Here is a 20,402-nt window from a genome sequence, read left to right as displayed (position 1 = left end):
CAGTCAGCATCACAGTTGCAGTGATATTGAGAATCAATGAAGTTCCCCCCCCAATCCACAAGTACCCTTTTGAGTATCAGGCAGGGAAGCTTCACAGTAAGTGTGTATTTCATTGGTTCTTCTAACCTACCACCTCACTGGGGTTCCATCTAAAAGACAAGTATAATAAAGGTGAGACCTATTTGGTCCCCCACTGCCTGCCTCCCCATATCATTGCTTTACTCCCTTCTATGTAAAATATAGACTATTTTAGAAATGATCAAAATTTTAACTCTGAAACAGCATACTTTTTAATGTTTAAAAAAATTTTAATATTGAGACTTAAGTTACCTTGTTTTTTTTTTCTTTTATTAGAATATAAACAAAGAGTCTTTACTCATTCAGGCATGATACTTACAGATTTTACTTGAAGATTCCAATTATAGAATTTATTGGGAAATAGAATTCAAAATACAATTGTCACCAAAATAATCATCAGACTAATTTATACACTGACCTAAAATCTGCTTGAGATCATAAAATGCCATGAAAAAAAAGTTATTATTCAAAATATGATTTCTTTTTCTTTTTTCATTAAAGTAACATTGATACTTCCTATTGTGTGTTAAAAATTCTTAGGGACACATGTTTGTGCCTTTTCTTCTACTAAATGGCTTGGCTCTTTATTTGGAAACTATGGAGATTAACCTCCTTCCTGCTGCAGGTGAATTTTGGGCTCCTAACTATTCAACCAAACATACCTCAGTCCTCCAGCACCACCTCCTCAGGGCCACCATAACTCAGCCACAGAGAAGGAGGCCACTTCAACTCTAAGGTCCTCACCTTGATGCTAAAGACACTGGCAATCCCCAGTCTAGGTGAGAGTGATGGTGACTATAAAGTGGATGGCTTACAGGTAGGAAGGGGGACTTCCCCCTCCACAGAGAAGCAAGATGAGAGGTAAAATGCAGGTGACATCAAATCAGTTAAAAAGATGCTTGTCCTTTTCAGCATGTCCTTTCAAACCCATCAGCTGTCACCATTAGACCACAACTGAGAATCTGGAATGGGACTCCTCTTCTCCCCAATGCACAGCAGCACTACTCATGATGGCTCCCTGTTAAAGAAGCCCTCTGCTTCTGCTGACAACACCACCAGCTTACAAACACACCAACCTCATTCATCACCACCCAGCCCTGGGCCAGTAGCTGAGGCATGTGCAAAGAATCAGTACCAACCACCTTTTTCCTTTGTTAAAATGTGCTGCAAATTTATCTCTAGGAAGCAGAAATTTCAACACATATTTCATAGATGTATTGAAATATGTGTTGAAATTTTAAAAACATAATTATTCAACATTTGCTCTTTCATAAATTTGAACAGCAAAGAAATTCTTACATATAAATGAACGATTTTGTGTTTATATTGGAGTTTATAATTTCACTTATAAATTAAGAATTAATGAATGCCGGGTTTCTGTTAGAAACTAAAATGCTCAGGGGTTACTCCAGGGGAACTGGGCTAACTGGGCTACGCAAAATAACCACACAAGAGACAGAAATACCTTTTTCTTCGAGGTTGCTGTGATGGCTCCTCTGACCTTAAGGGTCTGCAGAAAGAGAGACAGACAAGAGAGAGAGCGCGAGCCCCCACGCGCTGACCTCTTTTATTGAGGAGAAGCTATTCAAACGAGGCAACGGGTCAGGTTTCAGGGGGCTGCGTGTAGCTTCATGATGTCTGCTGTCAGCAGGTTGACTGACATTAGGTAGGCCATACCCAAGGGCACAGTAAGATAAGGGGACACACAAAAGGTGTTTCCATGGAACATTCTATCCCAAACAGGGCAAGGGGTGATATTACAAAGGGACAGGCGAGCACAGCTCCACCCTTGGGGCTACAGCAAGACACACCCATGCAGGACACTGTCCTTCGAACCCAAGAAGGGTGGGGCATCTAGGGACATCTGCCGCCTGAAGCCTCCATCACCCAGCTGGGGAGTGACTCGGTCACAGGCAAGGTTGGTCTCCCACAAATGGATATTTTTAAAGGTACACAATACTTTTGGCTCCATTCAAGATTTATTTCACCAACAGGATTTGTATAGGGAATGATTTAAAAAGATATCAAAAGGAATCAGAGGCAGAAATGAAGAGGAATAGGAAACGTATCAATGAACAAGGAATACTGCTCTACTTCCTCAAGTATTTTGGCCCTGGGTTGATTCTCTTCAGCCACAGGTACAGTACTCAGTAACCCTAGCATTCACAATGCGGTGACTAAATACTTCCCCACTGTGTCAAAGTTGTCACACTTCCTCTTCAGCCATCCATAGTTGTGTCCCTGAAACTCTAATACAGAGACCTGGAAGATGCTGGAAGACAGAAACTGTCTTTATAACACTGACATTTCCTACTGTGTGTTAAACATTACTTAGAGATACATGCTTATTCTTTTTCCTCTATGGCGTGGCTTGGCTCTTTATTTGGTACTATAAAGATTCACCTTCTTGGTGCCCAACCTTTTCTCCCCAGGCCAGCTGCAAAACCAAAAAAAAAGAAAAAGAAAAAATTGCTAACCTATGGCTCTGGTCTTGCTGCTCCTGAGTCTCCTCTTGTAATTTTTCAAGGTACCGGTTTTCCAGTACTTCCTGAGAATTTGTTTTCAAAAAAATTTCTGTAAATAAAATGGAACTGTATCTTGAATGTCACCTGCCCATCTACCCTGATGCTATTTGCTCCCTGTATCACAGTCATCCTGTGGTGCTCTCTCTGCAGCATCCTCAGGAAGGCTCCCGTTGAAGGCTTTGGTTGGCATTACTCCTTCTGCACAAGGGTAGCATCCACGCCCTGCACACCTATTTGCATCTATTGATGATAAAAAGCCAATTAGTGCAAGGATTTGAAGGAATTTTAGGCTACACTTGCTGCCTCTCTTATCTCCAGTTTAGAGCTTCTGGAGATACATGGGTCTGCAACCAAATTTGTTTGAATTAAGTGTCTACTAAAAATTCTCCAGAGATCACATGTAAGAAATTCATATATTTTGAGTATGTATGATGTACTTCCTTTATTTTCTTTAAAAAGTGTTTAACAAATTTGAAATTCTTTTTTTCTCCTAAGCTCAACAAAATACTTGGTTGTGTCACTCTTGTTGTTTTAAATATTTATATAGAAAGAGTGACAATCTGTTAAACAAACACTTGCAAATCACTAGGAACACAATGACCCTTCGTGCAGGAATCCTTTACCAATCTGGGCAATGTTTCGCTTCTGGAATAGACTACATGTTGGGGATACGTAAGTTTGACTCCCTGAGTCACTGAGTGATATTTTTTTTTCTTTCTGACTGTTATTGGTTAACTAATAGAAGAAAAAAAAAAACTACTCAATTTGCCTCATTTTCTCTAGTTAAATGACCTAACTTTGTGCTATAGCATTGATTTACTCTCCAGGAGCCAACTTTCTCATTGTTCTGGGGATATACAATCTTAAGTCAGTGATCTATGTGGTAGCAATTGACTAATAATAAGTACTAAGTTTCTCAGCACTAATTATAATTTCAATACACTGCAGAGTTATGAATAAGGAGCATTTACTTCACATGCTTTATAGATGCTGCATTAATAAATCTTAGAGAGATGGGTGTCTTACCTCTGAAGATTCAGAAAGATCCTAGGATACCCCAGCTGCTGAGTGACAGACTTGACATATGACCTCAGAGAACTCAGATCAGCATCCAGAAAACCAAAGAGGTTCACCAAGGCAGCAGGGTTGGACATAGTCACAAATCTAATGACTTCAAAGGAAGAAAATACAAAACTTCTAACAGAATTGTACAGGGTAGACTAAAAATAAACAAACAGCCATCCACAGAATTACCTGGAGTCCTGAAAGAACTGTACAACACCAACTCTGTTCTCTAATTAGCAATTATCCAAGACACTAATTGCACTCAGTCTGAGAGAGAATCTCATGGAATAATCACCTTCAAAAAACTAAGCCTTGCTGTTAGCAATCTTTTCTGAGATAAAACACAGTGAGGCATCACTGCCTCTCATAGTGCATGAACACTGCATTCCAAGGGCCTCATCAGGAGCTCTTTATTGCTCAGTTGCCCAAATGAGGCTGGGAAGAGACTTCAGACCCTTCACAGCTTTCAGCAAAGAGAAGCAACTATTGCCCTGGCTCTTTGTCCCCAGGGAAAAGCATTTCTGCACTTTCCAGGCTGTGACCTTGGTGCTGAGGATACAGGAGTCTCATGAATATGAGCTGCTTGGTGCAAGCTCCTGGGAACTAAAGTCTATAATGGCTGATGACGTACCAAGGTGAGCTGAAGGCCTTGACCTCCTGCGGTGGAAAGCCAGCTCCTGTTGGCAGTGGTCCCTCTGGGCAATTAGTGCCTGGAGTTGGTCCATGCTGACCACGTACTTAAAAATCATAGGCTGGGGGTTTTCTCCATGAGAGCTTTTGATTCTGGCCAGGTGGCAGCCATTGTGCTGCACTAAGTACATGCATGTTCTTATGGGCAGAAAGGGCCTGGAAGGGAGGAAACAGAACATGACTAGGCTGAAATGAGTCTGAACATCAGAGGCATCTCTTATCTGAATTAAGGTTTTTAATCATCAGATATCTTTGAGATTAAGATCAACATAACTAGAATTCTTAAGATATCAGTATTAAAATTTGAAATTTACATTACCATATATTTGCAGTAATTATCTTTGGTGAAATCTGACAATTTAGTCAACATTGCCAAAGGGTCCATTTCTGAATTTTTGTGATATAATACCACAAGTTATGAATATTTATCTTTTTGATAAGCATAGCCCTTTCTAAATTGAATATCTTTTTCCTGAGATAATCAAATATATGTACAACAGACACATTTGAGAAACAAAAAGCCTATATGATCATGAAACATAATATAAAATGATTCTTTTCAGGTCCTGAATTAAACTCAGGGTCTTGTGCATACTAGGAAAGTATTCTACCACTGAGCTACAGCCCCAGCCCTAAAATAAATATTTTTGACTAAAACTGACCAATAAGCTATCAGCAACTCATTCTGTGGTCAACACTAAAACACATGAGACATTTGACATCTAATATATCTATTCCGGGTAATAGCCATGGGGACACAAATGTCGGCTGACAAATTCTGACAGATTTGTTATAATACCTGTTTTTTTAATGAAGGAAACTAGAAAAAATTAAAATGCATTCCAAAATGTTTACAGAAGAAAAAACTTATGACTTCTCTCACTTCCCCCACAATTCATCTACAACATAAAGGTAAAAAAGTTTACATGATGTAAAGGGCCTATATTTCAGTGGTATAAAGGAGACTTGAAGTTGCCTTAACTTTTGTCTAGAACATCAAGTCATATGACCACCTCTCTATGTGAACTTGGTAAAATGATGAGTTTCTCTCTATATAGAAACATTCCAAATTACTGAAGACACAAAATAGCTGTGTAGAGTTTGTGCTGCTAAATGAACAAATGCAATGGTATGGCTTCTCCATGAACAAAATTAAAATATCAAAACAATATTGCCAGAAATCCCCTAAGAAGTCCCCACAGAACTCTGACCCTGCTGCGGGGACCTAATGGCTGGCTCATCTTCCATACCATGTAGCAAGGGACAAATCTGACAGCCACATTGCTGTTTTGTGTACACAGGCCTGAAATGCAGCAGAAAAAACCAGAAATCCAAGAACTCCAAGGACCAGGGAAAAGAACTCTGGCTCAAAGACTGTGAAGAGCAAGGTTATAAAATATCTCAAAACTAGCAAGAATCAGAACAAACTGAACTTGCAGAACTAATGTCCATTTTATATTCAATGGCATTAGGAAAAAAAAGACTTAAGAGGTCATCTCACTCTCTCTGTTGGCTAAAGGAGGCTATGAGCATTCCTACAGCCCCCTTGAAATCCATAGTTTGTTTTTTTCCTCTTTTAATCACATTTTCACTGGGCAATTTGTATTTCAACATTTTTATGAAAAATTACATAAGTGAGCTTGGCATTTATTTTCTGTGATTACCTACTCCACCCACAGAAGGATTTACCAGTGTAAAACAAAATAGGTACAAGATTGTGAGGCTTAGGAACTCATAAATTATGATGCCATACTCTCATTTATTTTCATGGTTTTTGACATAAAGAAAAATGATGTGCATGAACAGATCATGTAGGCTAGTGATCAGTGTGACAGATTCAGGGTCTTGCATGGTTAAAATATAAGAAAAGAAATCTCTTCCTTCAATTACAGAAGAGGAGAAGATTGAAAATAATCTCTCAAACTATTCTTCTGGAAAAAAAATCATAATTTAATGATTGCCCTTTATAATGAGATTATTTAAAAGATCCCAAGTAAGACACACCATTTCCACAACACATCACTTTCACAAATTTCAAAAAAAAAAATACTACCTATAAGAGAATTTTGAGATCACATAATTTGTCCTTAGCTTTCAAGGATGAACAAACAGATCAAAGAATTTAAGAGACTACCACCTTGGAACAACAAATAGCTGCTCTGTGGTTTGAACAGCAAATTAAAACTGAGGAAATTAATTTTAACTGTGGACAAAATTTTAAAGGATTTTTGAACTATCCTTAAATCCGACTACATGAAAACATGTTCCTCCAACTTGCTGGAGCCCCTTTCATCTGTCTGCACTCATGCACAGTGACCACTGGCAGCTCCTAATCCACCCTCTAAAGTTCAGGCAAATGAACTTGCAGTAATTTAACTTGATGGTTTGGTTTGATTAAGCCACATACAAACAACTACACTGACCCTGTATCATATAATGTCCATTGGTTTCTATTTATTTTGCTAAATTATGTCTGCTTTCCAATTTTTGAAACTTTCCACACCAAGTAATACACCTTTGAGCTATTTAAGGAACAAGGAACGTTTACAGGAAAACAAGTGGCTTGATGACAAAGAAACATGTTTATTTTACGCATTCAGATAAACATATATCCAAAGCACACCTGCTATGCCCATGTCCACCTCCCCAAAAGGAAAAAAGAAAGATTTCATTAAAAAAAACATGATGCCTTTACAATTGATGGATCTGTCAATCATGAAAATTTATTCTGTCACTTTGGAAATTGATTCAAAAAAAGGTGCATAAAAAAGAAGTCCAATACATTTCTACACAGTACAGTACCTCTCTAGAGATGAAGCCACCTGCCTACATTTCCTCTGATGGGGAAGGTGGGTACAAGTTCAGAGAACACTAGGAGAGCAATGTGTCCAGATGATGTAAATTGTCATATTCTATCTTCGGATGAAGAACTGGTCAAGAAACCTATGCTCAGTATCATGTATAGGGACTCACTGACAAAAATCACTAGCAGCCATCTTGCATCTACAAGGAAAAGTTGGTCACTGCATTGTGCCTCTGAGAAGTACAGCCCCATGCGAGCTTTCTCAGAAGTTCTTCCACCATGTTCCTATTCAGAGAGAAACACAGGTTAGAGTTGGGTGATATCCTTTATTCAGCCCAACTCTCTTACAGTTGATGCAATGGAGGCCTAGAAAAATGTACTTGCCCAAATTAACAAAATAATTCAACTCCACCACACATTTCTGGGTAACCTAGTGCTAGTCATTGAGCTTTCTGAATTAGTTAAATTGTTCAAAGATGGCAGAGGTCTGAGGGCTTCCTAGGTACCTTCTGCAGCTAAGCCCCAACCTATATTTCATATGACAAAACTCCAGGAGGAATAGAACTAGATCATGGACATTCAAGGGCACATAGAGACATCGGTCAACCCACTACTGTCTCTATCCTAAATCTCAGAGTTACTGGGACCTACCATGTTGTCCATTTGTCTGTTGTCGTCAATAGCTCTCTTCTGCAGGGTCAATTTAAAGAATGATCTGGTATGTGTGCCTTACTGAGGTGAAGGTGTGTCAGCTCCGAGTGATAGCTTTCAGGTTCTAAATGGCCGCCTTCAGATCTCAGCTCTGACCCCAGATCCATGGGAAGCCCAGCAGTGGCACCCGTCATGACCCACAAGTACGGGTCCTTCTAAATCAGTATTTACATTAGGACCCTTCAAGGACTGTCCTTCTTGCAATAGTTTTTGAATCTTGGGATTTTCCATGATTTACCTGAATATTTTCAGCACAGGAAGGTGCCATGAGATGCATCTAGATATCCCTATCACTCATCAGCATCAACAGCTCTCTTCTGCAAGGCCAATTTAAAAGCTTTCTGTTCTGCACAGGCTCATTCCCATGGACATTCAAGGGTGGTCATTTCACTTAATAAATCACATTGAACAAAATTATGGGGGTCTGCTGATTCATACATGAGGGCTTCTACTATCTCACCTGGAAGGACTTCTGCTCTCTTGAGGCAATCTCATATGTGCTTGATCTCTTTCCAGGCCCGACATAACCCAAATGCTCAGTTCACATAAGATGTTATCATTATTAGTGTCTACCTCTGAATTTCAACCTACCACATGCCATTACAGCAAAATCATTTGTTGATGGAGAACACTATGCATACACTTATAAAATGAGATATGAACAGAACACCATGTCATTTTCAATAGAAAGTATGGCTTATTATCTATAATCTTGGAAAAGTGAAAAAAATGAATTTCTCTGGGCCTCAATTTCTATGTTTAGTAAATGAGAGACTGGGTCAAGAAGCATCTAAAGACCCAAAGTTATCACTCTAGACATGCTAGACTATTAAGGCAACTGTCAGGCAGGCTGCAGACCTAGCCAGGTTCTGAATATTTGTATTTTTATTGTTCACCAAGTCTCATTTCATGGTAAGGCTGTGGAATTTTGTTTGTTGGAAGAAAGAACAGCAAAATAAACTTCTCTGCAGCATCTGCATTTCCCCCTCTGGCGCAGTTTAAGGGACATGCTGTTGCATTTCCCATTGGCAGAGGCACTGGCATGCCTGTTTAGGAACTACTATTAGAAGCTACAAAAAACCAGCCAGAGTAAGCTGCCCCAAGTGGGAGAAGGAAGGGCTCTTTCCAGGCAAATGCCAGTACAAAAAAGATGTGGGGGCCTTTGACGGGGCAGGGGTCCTCGTGGCACAGCACTGCTGCCGGCTTCTTGGGCTTCTGCGCTGCAGGCCCAGGCGCAGAGCACCCTGCTAGCTGGCCGCAGTTTTGCGGTTGAGCTTGAAGGAGCCGGTGGCGCCTGTGCCCTTGACCTGCAGCGGCAACTTGTTCTGCACCAGCATGCACTGAGTACTTGAGGTTATTAATAAAGGTGCTATGAAATAATGTAAGACAGGAAAATAATTAAATATTTTTACTGTGGAACCATTGACATTAAGGGATGTGGTCAATGATTTTTCTGAAGAGGAATGGAAATGTTTGGACCCTTCTCAGCAGACTTTATATGGAGATGTGATGTTAGAGATCTGTAGAAACCTACTCTTTATTGGTATGACTTCTAATCAAAACAAAGAATTTTAAAGAGAACAAGAAATTTTTTTTTTTATGCAAAACTTGATAAAGAGCAGAGGCAGACCTGCGACCTGGAGAACAGGCCCAGCGGCCCACCTGCACAGTAGACAGATCACCCTATTGGAGAACGGGCCCAGCGGCCCACCGGTGTGGTACACAGATCACCCCTATTGGAGAACGGGCCCAGCCGCCGCCTGCAAGGTAGGCAGACCGCGCGTCCCGGAGAAGGGGCCCAGCAGGCCCGCCGGCAGGGTAGACAGATCACCCCAATTGGAGGAGGGGCTCAGCCGCTGCCTGCGCCTGCACGGTAGGCAGACCTGCGACCTGGAGAACAGGCCCAGCGGCCCACCTGCACAGTAGACAGTCCTCCCCAGGCGGAGGAGCCCAGCCTCCTGCTGGTGTGGTACACAGACCACTCCAACTGGAGGAGGGGCCCTGCCGCCCGCCTGTGTGGTCACCTGACTGAGCTCTTGACAAACGTAAGGTTTCCCCAACACCCCCACCTCATCAAACACCTTATGAGAAAAACTGATGGAACTCATCTTGGAAAATCCCACCAACCCATAAAACCCACCAACCGGTTGACTGGCGTGGCTACCAGTGCGGTTCTGCAACGGATCAGGAACCTGGTTTACATCTCAGAAAATAAGAGTAGAGAGGCCACAGGTGGAAGCTCAAGTCCTCTCACACTGACTACCACCACCATCCTGAACCCAGAGACTCAAGCCAGGAATAGACAATGCCACCAACTGGAAGAAAAGAAAACAGAGTTCTGAGAGACATTTTTTTTTCTTTTTTTTTCTTTTGTTTTCTCTCTTCTCTCTTTTCAGCCATTCACCCAGTCTCCTCTACCCTTCCCCCTCGGGTCTTCGCAACCTCAACATATGTAAAACCAAAAATTGTGCACGAAAAAGGTCTTTAACAACTGAATCACCAGAACAATATACTATAGAGGAATTGCACATGCCCCACCTCCCTTCCCCCTTTTTATTTCTTTTCCTTTTTCTCGTATTTTCTTTTTCCCGCTCTCTTTTTTCTCTTCCTTTCCTTGTTATTTGTTTTCCTCCCTGTTACTCCTTCTATCCCACTTGCAACCCCCTAAATTTTACTATTCATAAGTAGGGTAATCTTATAAATACAGATAGGAATTTGAATCTATACATTCTTCCATAAATTACCCATCTATTGGTTAGAGCTCTCCAAAGTTACTAAGTTAGATTAACCCCATACCCTCACTCCTTTCCCCATAAACATAACATCCTACACCTGAAATTCAGTTTTCTTCAAGCTACCAGAAAAGGTATGCCTTTCATGAAACTAATTACTATATTTGTAAACGATAATCGAAACCAACATTTGTAGACATAGAATCTAGCTATAAATGCAGTAATAAGGAAACCGTGTGCTTAGATGATGTACTATTGATATTCAGAACTGTTAACATTGTCTTTCTCTACAAAAGGGAGAGTTTGCAACTATACAAGAGCAATATAAATATATAGGGGGAAAATTCAATAACACAACAGTTTCACTAAGCAGTAAGAAACGCGAGCAGTATGAAAAGACAAGGTAAGAAAGGACCACAAACAATGCAGGTCAACTCAACTTTAGAAGAGGTAATATCTGCAGCAGATGGAATGGCAGATAAAGAATTCAGGATATACATGCTTCAGATGATCTGGAGTCTCAAGGAAGACATTAGACAGCAAAATCAGACAATGAAAGATCACTTCAACAATGAATTACATAAACAAATCCAAGAAGCAAAAGATCAACTATACAGGGAGATAGAGGTTATAAAAAAACAAACAAACAGAAATCCTAGAAATGCAGGAAGCAATAAAACAAATTAAAAACTCAAATGAGAGTACTACCAGCAGAGTAGAACACTTACAAGATAGAACATCAGACAATGAAGACAAAGTATTTCAACTTAAAAAGAACATAGACAGCTCAGCGAGACTGTTAAGAAACCATGAGCAGAACATCCAAGAAATATGGGATAACATAAAGAGACCAAACTTAAGAGTCATTGGGATACAGGAAGGTACAGAGCTCCAAACCAAAGGAATGAGCAATCTATTCAATGAAATAATACAAGAAAAGTTCCCAGACTTGAAGAATGAGACAGAATCCCAAATCCTAGAAGCCTACAGGACGCCGAATGTGCAAAATCATAAGAGACCCACACCTAGACACATTATAATGAAGATGCCTAACATACAGAATAAGGAGAGAATCTTAAAAGCTACAAGAGAAAGGAAGCAGATTACATTTAGGGGTAAACCAATCAGGATAACAGCTGATCTTTCAACACAGACTCTGAAACCTAGAAGATCCTGGAACAACATTTTTCAAACGCTGAAAGAAAATGGGTGCCAACCAAGAATTATGTATCCAGCAAAATTAAGCTTCAGGATGGAACATGAAATTAAAACCTTCCACGATAAACAAAAGTTAAAAAAATTTGCAGCTAGAAAACCATCTCTCCAAAAAATCCTCAGCAAAACATTACAGGAAGAGGAAATGGAAAATAACAATGAAAACCAACAATGGGAGGTAGTACAGTAAAGGGGGGAAATAATCAAAGAGGAAAACAAACCATGTTTAGTAACAGAAATAAACAAATATGGCTGGAAGAACAACCCATATCTCAATAATAACCCTAAATGTTAATGGCTTAAACTCACCAATTAAGAGACACAGGCTAGTAGAATGGATCAAAAAAAAAAAAAAAAAAAAAGATCCAACAATATGCTGCCAACAGGAGACGCATTTGATAGGAAAAGACATACATAGGCTGAAGGTGAAAGGTTGGGAAAAATCATATCACTCATATAGACTTCGGAAACAAGCAGGAGTGTCCATACTCATATCAAATAAAATAGATTTCAAGCCAAAGTTAATCAAAAGGGATAAAGAGGGACACTACATACTGCTCAAGGGAACCATACACCAACAAGACATAACAATCATAAATATATATGCCCCAAACAATGGTGCAGCTATGTTCATCAAACAAACTCTTCTCAAGTTCAAGAGTCTAATAGACCACCATACAATAATTATGGGAGACTTCAACACACCTCTCTCACCACTGGACAGACCTTCCAAACAAAAGTTGAATAAAGAAACCATAGAACTCAATAACGCAATTAATAACCTAGACTTAATTGACATATATAGAATATACCACCCAACATCAAGCAGTTACACTTTTTTCTCAGCAGCACATGGATCCTTCTCAAAAATAGATCATATATTATGTCACAGGGCAACTCTTAGAAATTATAAAGGAGTAGAGATAATACCATGCATCCTATCTGATCATAATGGAATGAAACTGGATATCAACGATAAAAGAAGGAAGGAAAAATCATGCATCACTTGGAGAATGAACAATAGGTTACTGAATGATCAATGGCTTATAGAAGACATCAAGGAGGAAATTAAAAAATTCTTAGAGATAAGTGAAAACACAGACACAACATATAGGAATCTATGCGACACAATGAAAGCAGTTCTAAGAGGAAAATTCATTGCTTGGAGTTCATTCCTTAAAAAAAGAAAAAAAAACAACAAATAAATGATCTCACACTTCATCTCAAAATCCTAGAAAAAGAAGAGCAAAATAACAGCAAAAGAAGTAGAAGGCAAGAAATAATTAAAATCAGAGCTGAAATCAATGAAATCGAAATAAAAGAAACAATTGAAAAAATTGAGAAAACTAAAAGTTGGTTCTTTGAAAAAAATAAATAAGATCAACAGAACCTTAGCCATGCTAACGAAGAGAAGAAGAGAGAGAACTCAAATTACTAGCATACGGGATGAAAAAGGCAATATCACAACAGACACTTCAGAAATACAGAAGATAATTAGAAATTATTTTGAATCCTTATACTCCAATAAAATAGAAGATAGTGAAGGCATCGATAAATTTCTTAAGTCATATGATCTGCCCAAATTGAGTCAGGAGGATATACACAACCTAAATAGACCAATATCAATTGAGGAAATAGAAGAAGCCATCAAAAGACTACCAACTAAGAAAAGCCCAGGACCGGATGGGTACACAGCAGAGTTTTACAAAACCTTTAAAGAAGAACTAATACCAATACTTTTCAAGCTATTTCAGGAAATAGAAAAAGAGGGAGAACTTCCAAATTCATTCTACGAGGCCAACATCACCGATTCCTAAACCAGACAAAGACACTTCAAAGAAAGAAAACTACAGACCAATATCTCTAATGAACATAGATGCAAAAATCCTCAATAAAATTCTGGCAAATAGGATACAGAAACATATCAAAAAGATCGTGCATCATGATCAAGTAGGATTCATCCCTGGGATGCAAGGCTGGTTCAATATACGTAAATCCATAAATGTTATTCACCACATCAATAGACTTAAAAACAAGAACCATATGATCATCTTGATAGATGCAGAAAAAGCATTCGACAAAGTACAGCATCCCTTTATGTTCAAAACTCTAGAAAAACTAGGGATAACAGGAACATACCTCAATATTGTAAAAGCTATCTATGCTAAGCCTCAGGCTAGCATCATTCTGAATGGAGAAAAATTGAAGGCATTCCCTCTAAAATCTGGAACAAGACAGGGATGCCCTCTCTCACCACTGGCCAGAGCAATTAGATAGACGAAAGATATTAAAATCATAAAAATAGGAAAAGCAGAACTTAAATTATCACTATTTGCAGTTGACATGATTCTATACCTAGCAGACCCAAAAGGGTCTACAAAGAAACTATTAGAGCTAATAAATGAATTCAGCAAAGTGGCAGGATATAAAATCAACACGCATAAATCAAAGGCATTCCTGTATATCAGTGACAAATCTTCTGAAATGGAAATGAGGACAACCACTCCATTCACAATATCCTCAAAAAAAATAAAATACTTGGGAATCAACCTAACAAAAGAGGTGAAAGACTTATACAATGTAAACTACAGAACCCTAAAGAGAGAAATAGAAGAAGATGCTAGAAGATGGAAAAATATACCCTGTTCATGGATAGGCAGAACTAACATCATCAAAATGGCGATATTACCAAAAGTTCTCTATAGGTTTAATGCAATGCCAATCAAAATCCCAACGGCATTTCTTGTAGAAATAGAGAAAGCAATCATGAAATTCATATGGAAAAACAAAAGACCCAGAATAGCAAAAACAATGCTGAGCAGGAAGTGTGAATCAGGCGGTATAGGGATACCAGACTTCAAACTATACTACAGAGCAATAGTAACAAAAACAGCATGGTACTGGTACCAAAACAGGCGGGTGGACCAATGGTACAGAATGGAGGACACAGAAACCAATCCACAAAACTACAACTATCTTATATTTGATAAAGGGGCTAAAAGCATGCAATGGAGGAAGGATAGCATCTTCAACAAATGGTGCTGGGAAAACTGGAAATCCATATGCAACAAAATGAAACTGAATCCCTTTCTCTCGCCATGCACAAAAGTTAACTCAAAATGGATCAAGGAGCTTGATATCAAATCAGAGACACGCTGTCTGATAGAAGAAAAAGTTGGCTCCGAACTACATATTGTGGGGTGGGGCTCCAAATTCCTCAATAGGACACCCATAGCACAAGAGTTAATAACTAGAATCAACAAATGGGACTTACTCAAACTAAAAAGTTTTTTCTCAGCAAGAGAAACAATAAGAGAGGTAAATAGGGAGCCTACATCCTGGGAACAAATTTTTACTCCTCACACTTCAGATAGAGCCCTAATATCCAGAGTATACAAAGAACTCAAAAAATTAAACAATAAGAAAACAAATAACCCAATCAACAAATGGGCCAAGGACCTGAACAGACACTTCACAGAGGAGGACATACAATCAATCAACAAGTACATGAAAAAATGCTCACCATCTCTAGCAGTCAGAGAAATGCAAATCAAAACCACCCTAAGATACCATCTCACCCCAGTAAGATTGGCAGCCATTATGAAGTCAAACAACAACAAGTGCTGGCGAGGATGTGGGGAAAAGGGTACACTTGTACATTGCTGGTGGGACTGCAAATTGGTGCGGCCAATTTGGAAAGCAGTATGGAGATTTCTTGGAAAGCTGGGAATGGAACCACCATTTGACCCAGCTATTCCCCTTCTCGATCTATTCCCTAAAGACCTAAAAAAGAGCATACTACAGGGACACTGCTACATCGATGTTCACAGCAGCACAATTCACAATAGCTAGACTGAGGAACCAACCTAGATGCCCTTCAATAGATGAATGGATAAAAAAAAATGTGGCATTTATACACAATGGAGTATTACGCTGCATTAAAAAATGACAAAATCATGGAATTTGCAGGGAAATGGATGGCATTAGATCAGATTATGCTAAGTGAAGCTAGCCAATCCCTAAAAAACAAATGCCAAATGGCTTCTTTGATATAAGGAGAGTAACTAAGAACAGAGTAGGGAGGAAGAGCAGGAGAAGAAGATTAACATTAAACAGGGATGAGAGGTGGGAGGGGAAAGGGAGAGAGAAGGGTAACTGCATGGAAATGGAAAGAGACCCTCAGGGTTATACAAAATTACATACAAGAGGAAGTGAGGGGGAAAGGGAAAAAAATACAAGGGGGAGAAATGAATTACAGTAGATAGGGTAGAGAGAGAAGATGGGAGGGGAGGGGAGGGGAGGGGGGATAGTAGAGGATAGGAAAGGCAGCAGAATACAACAGACACTAGTATGGTAACATGTAAATCAGTGGATGTGTAATCGATGTGATTCTGCAATCTGTATACGGGGTAAAAATGGGAGTTCATAACCCACTTGAATCAAATGTGTGAAATATGATATGTCAAGAACTATGTAATGTTTTGAAAAACCAACAATAAAAATTTAAAAAAAATAAAAAGATGTGGGGTCATGGTAGGACAATCAAAGAATAGCTATTCTTTCTTTACTTCTTTTTTTTAAATTCCTCACTAAGCCTGCTATGTTAGTCATCTTTCTGTCACCACAGTAAAACACTGAAGATAATTAACATATAAAGAGAAAAGATCTGCTTGAGCTCACAGTTTATGGGTTTCCAACTTAACAAACAGGAGAACCTCAGGCTTTGGGTCCTAGTGGGTGTGCCAGATGGCAATGCTGGGGAATGCCTGGCAGAGCAAACTGCTGTAATCAAGCCAAGAATCAAAAGAGGAAGAAGAAGAGACAAGGGTCCCACAATCTTCTTCAAGAGTATGTCTGCAGTGACAAGAAGGTCTTCACTAGGGACCATTTTCATAATGTTATTTCGCTCCTAACACTGCCAGCCTGGGGACCAAGCCTTTCATACATGGGCCTTTGGGAAGACATTTACGACCCAAACCATAGCACCTGCTAACAATTCATTAACAAATAAATTTGGACACCAAAACATTACTGATCATGGAATGTGTTCTTGGGATCTTCTCTACTTTTCTATGGATCTTGGGATTTTTCAGTGGACATGGGCTCTGCTCACAGGGTTAACACAAGACAAAAGAAAATCTTTAGCATGCCCTAGACTTCAGTGATAGTTAAGCACCTAACTAATAAAAGAGAAATGTATAATTGGGATGCCACTATCTTTTTAAAATTTTAGTTGTTCCCACCTGATCTACAATAATGAAGGCAAAACAAGGAAGACACTGAGTAACTTGGAAGCCTGGTATCACCTCTGACATTGACAACATCTAGGAAGATCTCCTTGTTTGTTCCCCACGTATTTTATTGATCTTTTGGTAAAATTAAGCCAGTGCATTTCTCTCTGCAATCACACTGCAATGTTTCAGTCAGTATTGATAATAAAATGCTTGCCCCAAATCCTAAAACAGCTGAACCCACATCTACAGCAATGCCCCAAGAGCTCTCACATTTTGCTAGTACATTCTCAAACAGGAAGATGTATCTAATCTAATGCTGATCACATCACACCATTAACCACTGCCAAAATGCTCAGACTTTGTTTTACCTATGAAGAGGTAGTAGGTATATAAACTATATCAGGCTTTTTTTAAAGCTTCTTGCAAACCCTCATAAGTTAACCCATGCATAATTCCCTCCTTGCAGAAACTGCAACACTATCAGGGCAGTATACAGCAGTAATAATAGGGATACCAAATTATAGATAACTCATAATTACCTTAGTATCATCTACAGTTGATATTTTTCTTAACATTATCTCAGAATGTACAGGTTCAAATTCTGCAGAGGTTAAAGTACCTGTTTCTATACCACCAAGGTAATACAGAAACAGTTTCCCAAAGAAGGGACATTCCTTTTTGGTTGGTGAAACAATGTTGAGGAGGAGAGGTACACACAGACACAGTTACAGAGAAATGGATAGGAGCTGTATATTCAAAGAGGCTGTGGCTCACACCAATTAAGTTAGGGTAATTGTCATTCACTCGACTTGATAATTTAGTCCTTCTGAGAAGCAGACATCAAATAGGAAGAGTCGAGGATTTGTGTACAACATGTATTATTGCTATCTACCACACAATTATTTTCTAGGTAACACATTGTTGCACATAAATATATGCTTACATACAGTATGTATGATTTAGGAACATTTATTATCTTCCAGAAAAATTCATGTGCTTATATAGATATAAACAAGACACCCTTAGAAGTACAGAGTAGAATGGCTGTGTCTGGGCTTGGGCAAGGAGGAAATGGAGAGATGTTGGTCAAAGGGTACAAAGTTTCAAATATGGAGAATAAAAAAGCTCCTATAATGTAACTGTAGTGTTTACCTACTATTTACTAGGAGAGTAGATCTCAACTGTCTCATCAAAGAAAGAATCAAAGAATTATAAATGGCATAAGGTGATGGTTATGCTAATTAGCTTCCGATGTACTTCTGCATTGAACTGCTTGCTTTCAGAATCATAATCAGGGAATCCTTTGGTACTATGGGGGATAGACAAGCCTCCATCCACAGCTCCCTTCAGGGCCCCAAAAACTTTATTGCCAGTTGTAGTTCTATCAAGGCCTGCATCCAAATAGCAGGTGAAGGCACCAGGTTGACCATCAACGCTTTCCACACTGTATTCATCTCCAGTCACCTCCACTTGGCCTTCATAAATCTTGTCCATACCAAATCTATTGAGAAGCCTATAGGCCAGCAGCAGGCCAGTACAATATGCTGCAGCATAATTTGTTAGGCCAACTTTCACACCATATTTTGGTGGTTCATGTGCATATGCTGCGCAGACTATCATATCCCCTTCTATACGGGCATAAGCAATCTGGCAAATGATATCTCTGTTAGTTACACAAACTATCATCCTGTATTTGGGTGTGTTGTACTTATTTTTGTCCTGGATCACCAAGCATTTCCGAGCATAGTAATCAGTTTTGCCCTCTTCTTGACAACTTTAAGAAACCCCATCCTGGGGCTGGGGATGTGGCTCAAGCGGTAGCGCGCTCGCCTGGCATGAGTGCGGCCCGGGTTCGATCCTCAACACCACATACAAACAAAGATGTTGTGTCCGCCGAAAACTAAAAAATAAATATTAAAATTCTCTCTCTCTTTCTAAAAAAAAAAAGAAAGAAAAGAAACCCCATCCTGCGGAACAGAGCCCAAGTCCGTGGATCCACACAGACCTGCAGGCCCAACAGCACTACAGGGGAGAAAAGCTCTTCATGCCATTTTTAAGTTCATTTTTAAAAGACATTTTCTTAAATGCTTTGCAGGTGATTATCAAAAAATTAAACAAAAATATTTTATGTCTCTTTTTAATTTTAATTTATCCTAATTCACATTTTTTTAGTTTGTACAACAAATGCTTTGCTATATAAAAGACAAGTGATTAAAATCTCCACATGTTGAACCTAATTGATATTTAGCATAATTTTAAATGAACAGTCAACCTATGACATCTCCTGTCATAACTACCAGAAAAGAAAGGCAAAAGCATCAGATGAGGTGTCCATACAGACAGACCTGGGCAATGGTTATAACCAGCAAGTGACACCAAGACAAGAGATCCTAGTAGAACTGAGGATACAAACTTAGGCCATTCCACAGTGACTGCTCTCCCTCTCTCTATGTATATGTGAGTGTGTATATATACACATATACACACACACATACATAGTATGCATTTATATACCACTGTGTATTTACATATGTGTTTCTATATGTATGGGTCTATATCATATATGCGTGTGTACTCCCCTCATTTCAAATAGTTGAGAATGACCCAGGGATGTGTATAAAAATTATTTTTCTCTCTTCTCACAGAATAAAAGGACTCAGAAATATCTGTTTAGTTCAAGGATATTACAAAAGAAAAATTTTTTCTTAAATATGATCAAGGGTCCAGTGTGTAAAATCAGAGGCTTCCAAATCAACAGTTTAACTAGTACCATCTCCAACTGATAAAAGTACAGACAACATGGATTGTTTTCCCATCGTGCTTGGATTTTGGCCACTTACATTCACATTTCTATAAACAAACATGCTAATAACCACTTAGGAAAATAGCCCAGAGTGATGCATACACACATTTGGGCTGGGGCTCAAATTGCCTATAAGAACAAAGGAAGATGGGCTGGGGATGTGGCTCAAGTGGTGGCGCGCTCGCCTGGCATGCGTGCGGCCCGGGTTCGATACTCAGCACCACATACCAACAAAGATGTTGTGTCCGCCGAGAACTAAAAAAAATAAATTAAAAAAAAAAAAAAAAAAAAAAGAACAAAGGAAGAGGAAGAATGATTAGGAAAAATTTAATCTAAATGGGAATGTATATATGCATTAATTTTATACTTGGAACTTCAATCCCTGTTGTGTTCCTCACCAAAAAATAATGGCCCCATGATCACTTGGTTTTGATTTGGCAATATTCAACTTTCCTTTGATATACCCATAGAAGAATCACAATAAAATAAAATCAGTTAATAAAACAAATCATGGGCCACAATGGGAAAACCCTTTACATTTCAAGT

The 20,402-nt window shown here is 39.1% G+C and overlaps 1 protein-coding gene and 1 long non-coding RNA gene across 2 annotated transcripts in view; both read right to left on the bottom strand.

Moving 5' to 3' along the window:
- LOC124086071 (uncharacterized) overlaps positions 1 to 3,623 on the bottom strand; it is a 35,261-nt gene extending 31,638 nt beyond the window's left edge. The window contains exon 1 of the long non-coding RNA XR_009225955.1: positions 1,544 to 3,623. This is a non-coding gene — a long non-coding RNA (uncharacterized LOC124086071). The remainder of the gene's footprint in view (positions 1 to 1,543) is intronic.
- A 1,503-nt stretch (positions 3,624 to 5,126) lies between these two features.
- LOC124086092 (large ribosomal subunit protein uL18-like) overlaps positions 5,127 to 20,402 on the bottom strand; it is a 32,272-nt gene continuing 16,996 nt past the window's right edge. Inside the window, exon 2 of the mRNA XM_058576224.1 lies at positions 5,127 to 18,827. Coding sequence (XP_058432207.1) covers positions 18,263 to 18,827 — 565 coding nt within the window. The 3' untranslated portion in view covers positions 5,127 to 18,262. The remainder of the gene's footprint in view (positions 18,828 to 20,402) is intronic.

The sequence above is a fragment of the Marmota monax genome, unplaced genomic scaffold, assembly GCF_021218885.2.
Source record: "Marmota monax isolate L192 unplaced genomic scaffold, Marmota_monax_Labrador192_F-V1.1 WCK01_AAM20220418_F8-fsc00854, whole genome shotgun sequence".
Taxonomy (NCBI): domain Eukaryota; kingdom Metazoa; phylum Chordata; class Mammalia; order Rodentia; family Sciuridae; genus Marmota; species Marmota monax.
This window is presented reverse-complemented; position numbering and strand designations above follow the sequence as displayed.